This window comes from Phyllopteryx taeniolatus, chromosome 1 (genome assembly GCF_024500385.1).
Source record: "Phyllopteryx taeniolatus isolate TA_2022b chromosome 1, UOR_Ptae_1.2, whole genome shotgun sequence".
Lineage (NCBI taxonomy): Eukaryota > Metazoa > Chordata > Actinopteri > Syngnathiformes > Syngnathidae > Phyllopteryx > Phyllopteryx taeniolatus.
In genome coordinates, this window is record NC_084502.1 from 19,671,434 (window position 1) to 19,685,766 (window position 14,333).

The 14,333-nt window shown below is 42.0% G+C and overlaps 1 protein-coding gene across 19 annotated transcripts in view; it reads left to right on the plus strand.

Moving 5' to 3' along the window:
• LOC133480537 (membrane-associated guanylate kinase, WW and PDZ domain-containing protein 1-like) overlaps positions 1-14,333 on the plus strand; it is a 127,092-nt gene that overhangs the window by 93,678 nt on the left and 19,081 nt on the right. For all 19 annotated transcript variants that reach the window (XM_061778837.1, XM_061778772.1, XM_061778742.1 and 16 more), the window contains 2 exons: positions 8,700-8,734; positions 12,497-12,752. In XM_061778837.1, coding sequence (XP_061634821.1) covers positions 8,700-8,734; positions 12,497-12,752 — 291 coding nt within the window. The remainder of the gene's footprint in view (positions 1-8,699; positions 8,735-12,496; positions 12,753-14,333) is intronic.

Here is a 14,333-nt window from a genome sequence, read left to right on the forward strand (position 1 = left end):
TGTCATGAGTAGGTAGCGCATGATCATTCCTGAGCAGCAATCAGAGGAACTAAGAGGCTTAAATAAGAAGGTTGAGGATCATGTTTCCACTGTGCAAGTGGAACTATAGGATAGCGGCAGTGAGAAGAGAGTGGAACTGGCTTGAACAGATCTGAAAGCACTGCAAGGGGACTTTGTATGAGCTGATGATGCTTTAACAAAGCAAAGAAGAACAAAGTAGACTTCAGCTAAAGAGGTTATCGTATTTTTATCAATTTGCTCGAAGCCCACTAAGAGGAAAAAAAGAATCTGTTGGGCATTTTAGTGTCCCAGATCAGTGACTTTCACCATGTCACAGTAGCTCATCTAATAGTAATGTTATTGCATAAATGGCCACTGCATCAAGGCGCCCAGTAATGACGGAATTCAAGAAAAATTATTTTCTCAATCGTGGCTTTGAAACACCCAGAAACCTTTACAATGGAAGTGAACAGAAAAAGAACTGGTTAACATGTGGCAAATGCCTGCATAATAATGTGTAACAGTGTTAAAACGTATGAGTCTTTTACAACTTGTATATAAGAGCTTCTATTAAATAATGTTGCTAATTACTCACCAATACATTATAGCATGTAAAATAGATTATAGTGAAAAGTTACGGTGCATGAATGAATAGACAGAGCTGGAAAGCCTATATCAAAATAAAGGTTTGAAAATGACTAAGGTTCAAACAAGGGTGCTGGGAGTGATTTTCAGGTCCATAATCTTTTACGCGATGAAAGGTTGTAGATATGAAACAAGTCATGTTTGAAGATGGGGGCTCTCTAATACCTGAGCATTATTTATTTATGTCATCAAGACAGTGGGCTCTATTTTCGTAGATGGCACATCTGTGGCAAAGCACATAAAGGTGCGTATGCTGCACGTGTTTACAAATTTGGCAAACCGGTCTGCAACAAGCTTGACGTTCCAGCATAACGATGGTGTTTCCGGTGCCTTGTCATTTGGTGGCGGAAACTTAGTCTAGACTTATGCCTGCTGAGACCATGTGTAACTTTTGGCGCAAGGTGGATGGCTGGTGTAATGCGATTTTGGTGCATTTGATCGGGGTTGCAGGCAGACATCGATAATGAGCTCCACTGACTTGTAGTGGATGTATTCCGTATTCCGTTCATAAATATGTGAATAGCTGGCATCAAACCCTCTGAATTGTTGTAAAAAAAACAATTCATTGAACCCATTATTATTATTACTATTGCTTTTATTTTTGGCTTTATTTTAATTTTATTTTTGTAATGATATCCGACATAGCCGCAACAGTTATGAGGGGGGTGCACACGAACGATCGGGGATATATAATGTCACTGGACATATTTAAGACTCCAGCGGTTATCACACATCTGTATTTAATAAGGGTACCGCCTCACATTGTCTGTTGCCACACAACAAGGCCAAGAACAGTGACAATGCACGGATCGCTGCCATTATGCATTGTCTTCCACACAGAGACGTCTCCATGTCAGACTGTGAGTTCGGCATATTAAAAGGGAATTAGAGGAGCCGCTTTGATTGGACATGATTGAAGTCAGCGGCACAGAACTCACTCTTTTAAAAAAGCTGCCTTGCGCCTGTCTACGAAATTACCACACCCGGTTTAACACGACTCTGTGCAGGTTTACACCGCCCGCCACGGCAGATTTACGCCTGTCACAAAAATAAATCCCCATGTTTGAACTCAACCTTGACACCATTCATTTTTAATAACCTGGATAATAACATTACAATAATACACTACAATAATAAACTACCAAACTTTCCTCTGAAGTTCAACCCATATAAATGACAATAATCAACAACATCTGGTGTTTTCACACGCCAGATCCTCCCCTTAAAAAGGAGGCCAGGCCAAGCAATGAGTTCTTGTCTTTCTGCTGCAGTTGCCATGACAATGGTGCACAGTGCACCTGTCCCGAGAGACCCGCAGAAAAAGACGAGAGAAAATTAGAAGACACTGCGAAGCAGGAAAATGATGGTCGAAAGGAGTGAAATCTGATGTTGGCCGGTGAAGAGGGGCACGATGATAAAAGTGAGAGTGCAATGGTATTTTTGGGCAACTTTAATAGTGCAAGGACAAATGCTAGCAGATTGTTCTCAACCCAGAAGCACGCCCAATGGAGGCTGCGCATTAGCTAACCATGGCCACCTCTTATGAGCCTCTTCCCTGCTTCAGCTTGAAAGAACTGGGCTACTCCAGAATGAGTCGCCTCCACCCAGCGCAAACACAAATAGCACATTGTATATTTTATTTAACATACATTTTTCTTTAGCTTGACCCACATCTCTATTGTACATTGAGATGAAACACTAACTCTAATAAGAATATATGTGCGGTTGCAGCTGCAGAAATGCATATGGAGTATATTTGCTCCTGCTTCCATTCCTCAAATTAATTAGTAATTTAGCTTCTTCTCTATTTACTGCTGAACTGCGGAAGCCTCCTTCCCAGCCGCTGATGCTACTCGCGCTGACCTTCAGTTTATTGACTGCATTCCCCCTCTCATTTAAATAGCAGTGAGCACACTTGCGACCTCTGTAGTGGAAAGTTGCCTCTGTTGTAAGCAATCAGGACTGTGACTATTGCCCAGCATAAAGAAAATGATGGAATTCTGTATGTTTATATTGTTTTTGTGCCTGGCCTTGCTGGGCTGCGTTGACATCCTTGAACATATACTTTTCCTCAGACTTGTGAATGCCATTTAAATTCATGAAAAAGATACATTTAAAGTGTAAAATTGAAAGTACGCTTCAGTAACCGATGTGTGATAGCCAGTCGGGACGTGCAGACCACAGCGGCTACACAGCGGCTACACACATGCAAACAAATACAATTTAATTAAAATTAAATAAAGTAGCTGTCAAATATTTTTGGAATTGAGCATTCTACCGATTATCCCAGCAATCAATCAAGTAATTGGATAAAAATGTATTATGCATTATTACTATTTTTCTCTTGGGGTTGACATCCTCAAGTTCTACTTAAAGACTTTCTGTCTTTAAGGACTTTCTGTCTTTAAGTGTGTATTGCTCTAAAAGGCATGGTCTGGCCTAGTGACTGATGTGGGCGTCAGCAAATGAAAGTGTAGCGTTAGCTGGCTGTTAACTGGCTAACCCATTAGCCAGCGTTGTCATGAACGGAACAGAGGATAGGACCCAAAAATGCACGACTCCAAAACAAATGGACAGTTTCCAAAAAGAGAGGTTTAATAGACGGGCATAGGTCGGTACACAGGCAGGCAATCCAAGAAAGGCAACAGTATCCAAAAACGTGAGGCAAAGAGGCAAGGTCGATAATCGGAACAGGGTCAACTCTTACTGTGAATCTGTGACGTGGAAACAAGGAATGCTGGAACGCGACGACAAGGTACAACGAACTGGCAACGAGAGGGAATGAGACACGAGGTTAAATACAAGGGGTAATTAGGGTGAACGAGGCACAGGTGGTGATGATGCTCACAGGAGCAGGTGTGTGAGAAACAGGGGGAGGACAAAATCCGGAACACACACACGTCAAGCGTAGAGTGACTTGACGTGAGTTGAGACCATTGGCAACTTGTGTATGAATGTGTTTTCTTACTGTTTGTTCCATTAAGCGATTGAAAGTGCATTAGCGGCTGTGTACTATATATCACAGATCATTTGCAGGTGCACTACAATATGTTCAAACTAGAAATGGTAGGCTATATTAAATTAGCTACATTCACTTGTGTTGGTGATAATAGACGTGCTGTTGCGGTACACATTGCACTTTATCTTCCTTGTGAAGTGTCATATGATCCCAAACTTTGGACATTCTCTGAATTTTACAGACACTTTTCTCCTGGTTTGCAGCCATCGTGCCAACTTATTACTACACGGAGTGGCGCGTGCGGCTACAGTAACATTAGTCTGTGTATGAAAATGATCAATTGCTTCGACCTTTTTAGTAAGCAAATTATTAGTTATTCTATTAATCGTTGCAGCCCTAAAATACCTAAAATATACATCTCGCCATTAAGATGAATGTAATTGTTGTAATTAGTGGGTGTCCTGCGCTTGTTCTTTACAACAAGCCTGTCCCATGTAAAAAACTCCAAGGGCTTGTTGTTTTAATGCCAACCGGGAGCAGGTTTAAAACAGAATTGCTCTTCACAGGTGTAGGTGAGCATCATAAACAAACGGCCCCGAAAAAGTCAGCTATCCCCAAATATTCTCTAACATAATTATTTAAATGTACTGCTGTAATCACTGACTCACAGCACCACTATGACTTAATGAGATATATTTTCTTCAGTCTCCCTGTGCGGCCATACACGAGTCGGTAGGGGACCCTGCCGTGCAGTAGATGAATTAAGTTATAAGCACCCATTGGGGGGTGATTGGTCTGGCTGTAAAGCTGAGCCTTCATGTCAATAAAGTTATATGCCAAAAGTAGGAAAAAAATCTTTGACAGTTGCAGTTTAAATACATTTGATATCTCTCTCAGAATCTCTTTTACAAAAGAGTGGTGCTTGAAATACGAGTTTCATTCATTCAATGACCACTCTTGTCTCAAAACAAATTATCTTTCCCCAATTAAATGAATGGAAATGCTGATAATCCATACCAGCTCTGCCCCAAAAACATTTTTTTTAAATAAAAAAGATGTAAAATTGCACTCAACAGTATTGTACTGTGTAATAACACAGTAATAACTTTTGCTCTCCACATAACCTACAAACAAGGAAAATACTAGCACAAAACATGACTGACTGCACCTAATGTCTTGTACTCTTCTTCTTCTGTGGTCTCTATTGACAGTTGGCAAACCAGCTTAATGGTGCATTACCATCACCTACTGATTCTGTCATGAACGGAACAGAGGATAGGACCCAAAAATGCACGACTCCAAAACAAATGGACAGTTTCCAAAAAGAGAGGTTTAATAGACGGGCATAGGTCGGTACACAGGCAGGCAATCCAAGAAAGTCAACAGTATCCAAAAACATGAGGCAAAGAGGCAAGGTTGATAATCGGAACAGGGTCAAGTCTTACTGCGAGTCTGTGACGTGGAAACAAGGAATGCTGGAACGCGAGGTACAACGAACTGGCAACGAGAGGGAATGAGACACGAGGTTAAATACAAGGGGTAATTAGGGTGAACGAGGCACAGGTGGTGAAGATGCTCACAGGAGCAGGTGTGTGTGAAACAGGGGGGAAGACAAAACCCGGAACACACACACACACACATGACAGATATTGTCCTTCCACTGCAAGGAAGCCAATGTGAATCGATGGTGGTCTGATGTTGTCAAGTTTGTTGTCAAGTTTGTTGCCGCCATCTCGTGGTAGGGGTATCAAGCACGCTCGTATCTCAAATGTATGCTAGGCGACAGCTCGTATCTTGAAAAAACTATTAAGTTAATGCACTCATATCTCAAAGTATGACTTCATTATTATTATGTGTGGTGACTATTGGAACTACATCCAAACTTGAAGCGCAATATGAGTTTCATCTTCCCCGGGCACTTGCCTTACTACAGCTCATGAAGCGCGCCAAAGTGCTCAAGTTGCCGGGAGAATATCCGCAAGGTCAGATTTGACAGGAAATGCCCACATTTTAAGGTTGTTCCATTGGGAGTGCGTATCTGGCATGAAGGTGCATAAATGAGGCAAATCTGCACAGCCAGAAAAGTGCATAGCTGCATGCCTTTTCCCTCTTCCGGTTCTCCCGGAATCGTTCAAATTTAAAAATTTTGGTTCCCAGTTTCAATGCCTAGTCCTCCGGCCCCAATGAGAAAGCGGCAAAAACCAACGAAGAAGAAGAACGCGCACGAAGACGTGCTTGTGCCCAACGGCGGCAAACCAAAGTGTGTCTTAACTTTGTTAAACTTAATGACCAGTCGCCTCAGTGCAACACTTGGAATAAGATTATATTGTGCAAACGAGGCTTTCATGAAGTGTAGCGTCTGACGCGCACCAAGCCTCAGCCTAAACCGCGCGCTGCTTCAGTGAAGTCAACTCTCAGTCAATTCGGTGAGTGAAACTATAAAATATGTCTATGCCAACATTGAGACAGCTAACAAGGTAACCGGTTGGTTGCACTTTTGCACTGATGGCTTTTAGCGTTTATTTTAGTCTTCAAACCAACGTAAGAGCCAATGACAGAAAAAAAAGCTTAACATTGAGCTAAAACCTCACCGTACCAACTTTACATCACAATGAATTGGGACAAAATTCACAGAAACGTTGTCTCACAGTATCACAAACACTAACCTTGTGCCTCATCGGTGGGTAAGGAAAGGAATCGTTTTATAGCATTTGTTTCCATGCATTTAACAAAAATAAATAAATAAAAAATCCACCGGTGCCGTGTGAAGTTACTTTTCGTGCCAAAATGCTGTGTTCCGGTGCGTACCTTTCAAAATAAAAGACTACAATCTTAAAACAGGAAATCAAGTTAAAACTTGCACATATAAACCATTTGACGTGATAAATCAGTCCCTAAAAATGATTTTTAACAATGCTATATTCAACTTTTAGCTGAAACATTAATTAATAAATATTAAGTCACTTGAGTTAGTTCCACACACATTGCCTTTTAGTTCCTAGGTTTGATATTGATACTGGTTATAAAGAACCCCGAGTCTAATGTTCATTTTAGTTTATGCTGCGGGCTACTATGAAAATGGATGTTCATAGTTTGGACACCCTTTATTGAAACCATGCAAACTGTTTTGACCCAGCCCCCTAAAAGAATTGGAATCGAGAATCGTTTGGAAACGTAATTGAAATAAGGAACCGGTATCGGAACCAGAATCACTCAAATTCAAACGATGCACAACCCTACACAGGTGCATATCGCCCTTGGGCCTGTGCAACTTCTCAACCTACATGCTGATGTTACAGAGTGTGTGTTGCACGCATGTATTTATGGATGCTTCCTCAGACCTGCGTGTGTGCACAAGCATGCTACTCTCATAAATGTTTTATTGACTCTGAATTACACTTTTACGTCAAACAAATTCAAAGATTTGCATCACATTGAGATTCTGCAGTTGCTGCATGGTGGAAAAGGGTAACGTGTGAAGCCATTAGAAGTCTTTAGTCATTTTATGTCCGTTGTTCTGTCTTTAAATACGCTAGATAGTTATACCCAGTTCCTGTCGCTAATTTTAGTAACCTTGCCATTAGTCTGAACATATCCAGAGCTTGTTTCGAAGGGAATGTTTCTGTTGCCCTTCCCTGGTATAATTTAGTGCCCCCTGGGTCACCTAACCTGCTGTTGAATAAGGAAACACTTAATTATTATTGAAATCTGACTTTGTAATATGTAACCATTGATGGAAAGGACACACTTGCGCATGTGCAAGCATGCACACTTGTCAGCAGCTATGTGCTTCCAGCTGCTCCAGTCGCTAGCATCCCATAATCCGATGAGAGGGAGAGAGAAAGAGAGGTAGAGAGAGGCAAAATAGCAAGGATGAATTATGAATCATGTAGAGAGATGGGCTTTGCAGCAACAGAGAGTTTTAACATTTAATGAATTATTTTTTTTTTTGCTAGTGCACCAGAAAGAGCTTGAAGATAGATGGATGCATGCATGTTGTTGCATGTGCTAATGTTGCTGTGACTTTCTGGTAGATTTCTGTACATGTAGATAATTTGCATAAATTGGTCAGATAAATCACATAAATTAATCTGTGAAATAGTGCTGTAATGGTCTAGTATCTTGGAATGATGTGTTGGGAGTGAAAAAAAATGCCACTCTGTTGTATGAGTGTTTTATTCCCTTGGCAACAGCTACTCTTTGTCCCAGTCCTGCTTGTCATTCATGCATTAATTTTTCTATTTTTGTCACACACACGTGTACGTGCACTGCTGTAATAGATAGCAGCACCAGCAGGGAGAAGGACTGTTCTTGAAAAAAAAAAACTATGAATATTCTTAGTATGGGGAGGATAAACAATCAGTTCATAGTGCATTGATTAATCAAAAGGCATGTTTTGCTGAGATGGGTTGCGTGTGAACAGGAAGCATTAAAGTGGGAATGTGGCTTATTCTCAACACTAACGTGAATGTTCTTCTCTGACAACTGCCTATAGTATTAATATTTCATCAGCACAAATGACATTGATCTTCTATGTTAACTGCTTTATGAGAGAGGGGGAGTGGCGGCACAGCAGATGAGGAGGGGGATAAAACGAAAGGAGACGAGCAAAACTGAAGCATGAAGAGGAATCAGCAATGTGTCAGTGAGGCTGCGGCTCAGACTTCCTTTTGATATGAAGCTCAGGCGTCTGAGAGAGCTCACTGTATCAGTGAACAAGCAGTCTCGTGGTGTTTGGGGTGGGTGGGTGGTCTACTGTCTGAGCTCACGTGGAGACCTGTGGCTGAGCATGGCCATCCTAAGCTGCTGCTTCACCATCAGTCAGCCTGTTAAATGCAGGAAACCCTTCTGCGAATAGTGAGCCTGAGAGCGCTGAGTGGAGCGGGAATCAGCACAGGGGGAGGAGATCACTTAGATCAGCGAGGAGCTCGCTGTTGCTCAGGCAGAGTAATCCAGAGAGGAATGAGAGAACTGCTTGTGTTCTGTCGGGCTTAGGAAGTAGGGTCCATCTGTTTGGCCCTTGGAGTTTCTCATCAAGAGTGGCAAGTGGAGAGGTCATTAATGATTTCTCTATCTCTCTGCCGCTGCTTTGCAGGAGTGGTGCCAGCCAAGAGGAGTCCAAAGCTGGTGGTGAGTATTACAATTTCCAACATATGTGTGCGTGTCTGTGTGTGTGTCTGTGTGTGTGTGTGTGTGTGTGCATACGCCTGAATGAGGTGTTCTATTTAAAGAACAGAAGACACGAAGATATGATATGACATCAAACTATTTCCCTCCTGTTCTGCATCAACGGCTTCCCATTCTTCTTTGTCCTGTGACCACCACTCATCTTTACTTGTTCTTTCTCAGTCAGCTATTGTGCTTCTTTCTTTTATTTTCCTTCTGCTGTATTCCCTCCATTTTCTGTCCCCAACTCTCCACTGTGGCCATGCTGCTGTCCAATGACTACATAAGCGAAGCCTTGTAGGAATAGTTCAACAGTGGCCAGCTGTCAGCCCCCACTGAGGGAGGATTTGAGAGAGGCATGATGCAAAGAGAAAGGGTTGCTAGGAACACATAAAGTCAGTGTCGGAGTTAGAGCACATTTAACCCACGGACATTAGGTCAGCGCGGGGAGCACATTCTGCCGCTCAAAATATGTTTCATATTATTAGTTTTCTTTCAACACCTTATACACCTTATCCATCTCAAAACATGGGTTCCCATTGCCAAAAATATACACACTCGCATTCAACATTAAGCGTTATAAACAGGTATGCCATGGCAGGCATCGTAAGGTAAATTAAACTCGTGGCTTAGCTTTAGAAGTGTTGTAGGCGGCGAGTGTGGGCACTTTTCTATAAGCGAAGGGTCCAGGTTAAATCTCTCTCAAACGTCAGCTGAACCAACTGGGCCTTTTATCTAATGCGGCATTGTGCGCCTGTGGTTTGAAAACACATTTCTCAGTGGACAAGAAATTCTCGCACATTGCTGTGGATGCGGCAATTGTTATGCCAAGTTTGAAAGTAGTCAGCTCGCTTGGCATCGCCATCAGATGGTTGTGCCTGTGCTATTTTGATGTGACGTGACAATATCATCGCTGTCAGGCACAATCCTCGCATCTCCAAAAGCACGACTTTTCAGCAAATCAAACAAAGCACGTTTGAGTTTCCAAACACTGCAATCGTTAGTTAGTATTTCAGCTTATATTGCTATAATATACTGTCGCACATCAAATGAGCAAATCCCCATAATCATGTGCAATCGCTAATTTAATTTGCTAAAGACTTTAAAATACTTAACAAAAGCTAATGACTGTGGTTACATCATACTTCCAAACTATTTTCAAGGTCTTAGAGATGAAATAAAAATAAAACGATGAGCTGACTAGACGGTGTAATAGGTGGAAATTAATTCACTGCCAGCCCTCCCAGATCGATATGACTTCAGAAGCCGTCAGTGGCAGTGAATCAGTTCATCTGCATGCTAACTTACCTTCATGGCTGACAGGTTTCCTTCGGCAGCAAAGCATTTAAATTTTTCAACAAAACAGGCCAACTCAAATGTTTCTAGCCAAACTTTTTTTTTTTTGTCTAAAAAACCTACAGACGTTTAATCTTAAAGCCATATAATGCCACGAGGCTCCCGCGGAGTCAAGAAGAGGTGGAGTTATGACACTTCTCAGAAAGTTAGTGTCTAAGAGAGTTAATAGAGTTGAGCTTGAGTTGTTTTCAACACTTGAGACTGGGTATTAGTATCGATTTGTGACAAAATTACCACATTTGGACATACGGGGTTTCTGCCCGACAGCGACGATATGTAAATGATCAACACTGTTTTTCTTATTATTGTCTTATTTTGATTATTATTTTTTTTTTATCTTAATCTCACTGTTGGTGACTTAAATAAATAGATTTACACATAGCACACACGCTGACACTGCCCAAATTTTCTGTCCGTAAATAGTGAAACGGTGCTACCGAGGGCGCACCGAAGCTAACACACATGGAGAAGGTGGTAATAACAATGGAATGAGAGAACAAAGAGAAGTATACTGACAGATGAAGTGAATAGTAAAGAGAAAGAGAACCTTTTGAGGAGCTAACAACTCCCCATTTTCACAACTCACCTCAATCTAATAAACAAAAATCTATAGACATCCAAAAGGATGCCATTGCATCTTTAAATTACTGTCACCTTAATACACCCTGGTAAAACAACTACAATGATGTTTTCCTCTGGATATGTAAGGTCAGCGGTGGGTTCAGTTCTCACAGTTTAATGGAAGAAAAATATCGGAATTAAAAGACCTCCCTCTCAGATTTTTGGATTAGGATTATTTTATAATGGGTGTTACCTACTGTGGTCACATGGCACTTTGGCCCGATGATGAAAGCGTGCCACTAGCCTTGCCTGACTGTCACTTTGTATTTTTTTTTTTCCATAGAGGAAACACTATAAACCCACTCGTCCCCTCTGTGTTATGCCATGGAAATGTCGTGGTGCATGCGCCATGGTGTCGGCACACACCCACAGTTACAGATGGAATCTAAATAAATGCTCTGTCTAATCTCGCATATGCAAGAGCAGCTGCGCTGTCTCAAATCATCAAGCATGTAGTCAGGCCTGAAACAAAAAACAGTTACGTTTCTTGTCTTCGTGAACAAGCAACACAGTTGAGCCTTTGTCTCAGGCGCACGGGAGAATGTGCCAATATCTTTTGTCCATTTCATATGCTGGTTTTTACAATCAATACTCAATAAAATGACTCCGTTCATTCTAATAAAGCTTTAAATGATTTGTGACATGCAGGAGCGCACAGTCAGATAATTCATTTATCCACAAGAGAAATGTTGGCCTGTTGTTGAATTAGAATGCAAAGAAATGCTTTCATAAAAGATGATAATAACTGTCAACACTTGGTTAAATTAAAAATAATTAAATAGTAGTCATTAATATGTTGGGCTATCAGATGTATCAAAATGGTTGCCGCACATCACACTTTCACAGAAGGTGATTTTTCAGCCAAACAGAAGAAGTGATGAGAATAATAAAAACAAGTTATACATGCACAATAAAAGTGTTTCATACTGTTAAATTATGATTAATATAATGATTTTTTTCTTACTTTTTGAAAAAGCTGCTTAAATAAGAAAGTCATGATTTACTTTAATTATTTTCTGTGATAAAGTGTTTTATTTAAATGAAAACCCTTTAAAGAGAATCAAAAATGTAGATACATTTTCATTATTTCAGTCACCATGGTATTGGGATGTATTTTTTCTTTCAGTTCTTCAATTCTTACAATTAAGCTTTATATTGACACCAACCTTGATTTTGCAGTAAAAAGAGAATTGCTGGATTGATAGGAAATAGAAGAAGAAGAATCATCTTTTATTGTCATGAACATGCATGCATGCACATGAAATTTGTTCTCTGCATTTAACCCATCACAGTGAACCCATACACATGTTAGTGGAACACACTGGAGCAGGGGGCAGCTGAAGCGCCCAGGGAGCATTTCGGGGTATCAGTGTCTTGCTCAAGGACACCACAGCCGTGAGTCCGGGGGATGTTGGCGGATGGTCCAGTCGGGGTTTTGAACCTAGGTCCCCCACGGTGGCAGGCGATGATGTTAACCATTGGGCCACGGCTGCATAGCTCTTCCCCCACACAATTTCAAGTTTTTGTCTTGCAACCATGGCAACCAAGTATTTTTTTACTGCAAACATTCCGAGTGAGAGATGCTTACTGTGAATGCCACAAAAGAAACAACCTTGAATGCTGCCACATTCCCCACTCTGAAACTGACGCACTTATCACTTTGCTCTCTGCCCCCATCTTCTGCATTTTATTTTATTTTTTGCTACACTCACGTCTCTTACTATCTCTCCCTCTTTCTCATGCATTCAGCATCAGTTAGAGAGGAAGGACAGCCAGAGCAGCTCCCAGCACAGCGTGTGCAGCCATCGCAGTGCCCACACGGACTCTCCTAGCCACCCGTCCTCTGCTATGCCCAGTGAGGCTGTGGTGCCCACTCCTGCTGCCCCCACCCATCCACTGCCAGGCTTGCCCCCTCAGGACCCTGGAGATGGCACCCTAACCCTCCAGAAGAAGCCAGACCCCTTTAAGATCTGGGCACAGTCAAGGAGCATGTACGAGAGCAGACGTGAGTAACACTGAGTGTAAATATTTAAGCTACTTATGTGCCATTTTAAAGATCCATGCGAGTTTTGTGTTTCAAGTGGCCTTGACATATTATTGGAGGATGATTCACACGTGAGTCTCATCTGTGTCGAAAAGAGAGCTCTTAAAACATGCAGGCACTTGTGTGAACATTGTCATAGGATTTGTGTCTGTTTGTGTCCTATACACTGCAATTGATGTCTCCAATAGCAGCATCCCATCCGTGATTCAAACAAATATTTCACAATCACAATCAGCTTTATTGGCCAAGTATGTTACAAGACACAAAAGCCACTCTGATATGACAACAAACAGCCACTACAACGAAATACATTATACATTATACATTTAGGACATAAAAAAAAACATGAGTATAGAGAGTCATTGAGCAATGAAACTGTAACACTAGTGTGGTGATGCTGATGTAATGGCAATTGTACAAATGATGCACTCCTCAAATGATTTAGAGCAGTTTAAAGTCACAGTGCAATGATATGGTACAGTGACGATTGTGCCAATGGTGCAGAGAGTTCTCAAACACATAAGTAGCCAGTAGTAATCAACAACAGAATGCAATCAGTGCAGCGTGATAACACAGTGAGTGTATGAATAAAGTAGAAGTGCCCCGACTGAGATGTCCAAAATTGGCAGCATGTTACAATGAAAATGTAAGTCAACCGTTTATGAAGTTAATGGCAAGAGGGAAGAAGCTGGTGGAATGCCTGCTGGTATTAGTTTCCATTGTTTGATAGCGCCTATCAGAGGGACGAAGCTGGAATAGGTGGAGCGTCCAAGAGTATTTGGTCTTACTTCTGGCAGTGTGCAAGTCCTTAAGAGTGGGTGGGATATGTACCGATATTCTTTTTTTTGGGCAGCCTTGACTTACTGTTGCAGTCTGATTTTGTCCTTCTTTGTGGCAGCACCACACAGACTGTGATGGATGAACACAGAACCAATTCAATGACTGCTGCTCAACAGCTCCTGTGGCAGGGTGTGCTTCCTCAGAAGCCGCAGGAAGTACATCCTCTGCTGGGTCTTTTTGAGGATGGAGTTGATGTTGGTCCCCCACTTCAGGTTCTGAGAGACTGTAATTCCCAGAAACTTGAAGGTCTCAACGGTTGACACAGGGCAGCTGGACAGCGTGAGGGGCTGCTGTGTCGAAGGATGTTTCCTAAAGTGCATGATCATCTCTACCGTCTTGAGCGTATTCAGCTCCAGGTTGTGTCAAAGACTTGTCACTGTCTTTGATGAGGCCGATGACTGTGGTGTCGTCTGCAAACCTCATGGGTTTGGCAGCCGGGTGCGTTGAGGTGGTCATTCGTGTAGAGAGAGAAGAGTAGCGGAGAGAGGACGCATCCTTGGGGTGCCCCAGTCCTGGTGGTGCATGTGGATGAGGTGGTGTCCCCCAGCCTCACCTGCTGTGTCCTGCCCATTAGGAAGCTGTGAATCCACTGGCAGATGGCAGGCGAAACGCTGAGGTGGAGAAACTTGGAGGAGAGGAGTTCGGGGATGATGGTGTTGAACGCAGAGTTGAAGTCCACAAACAGGATCCTCGCGTAGGTCC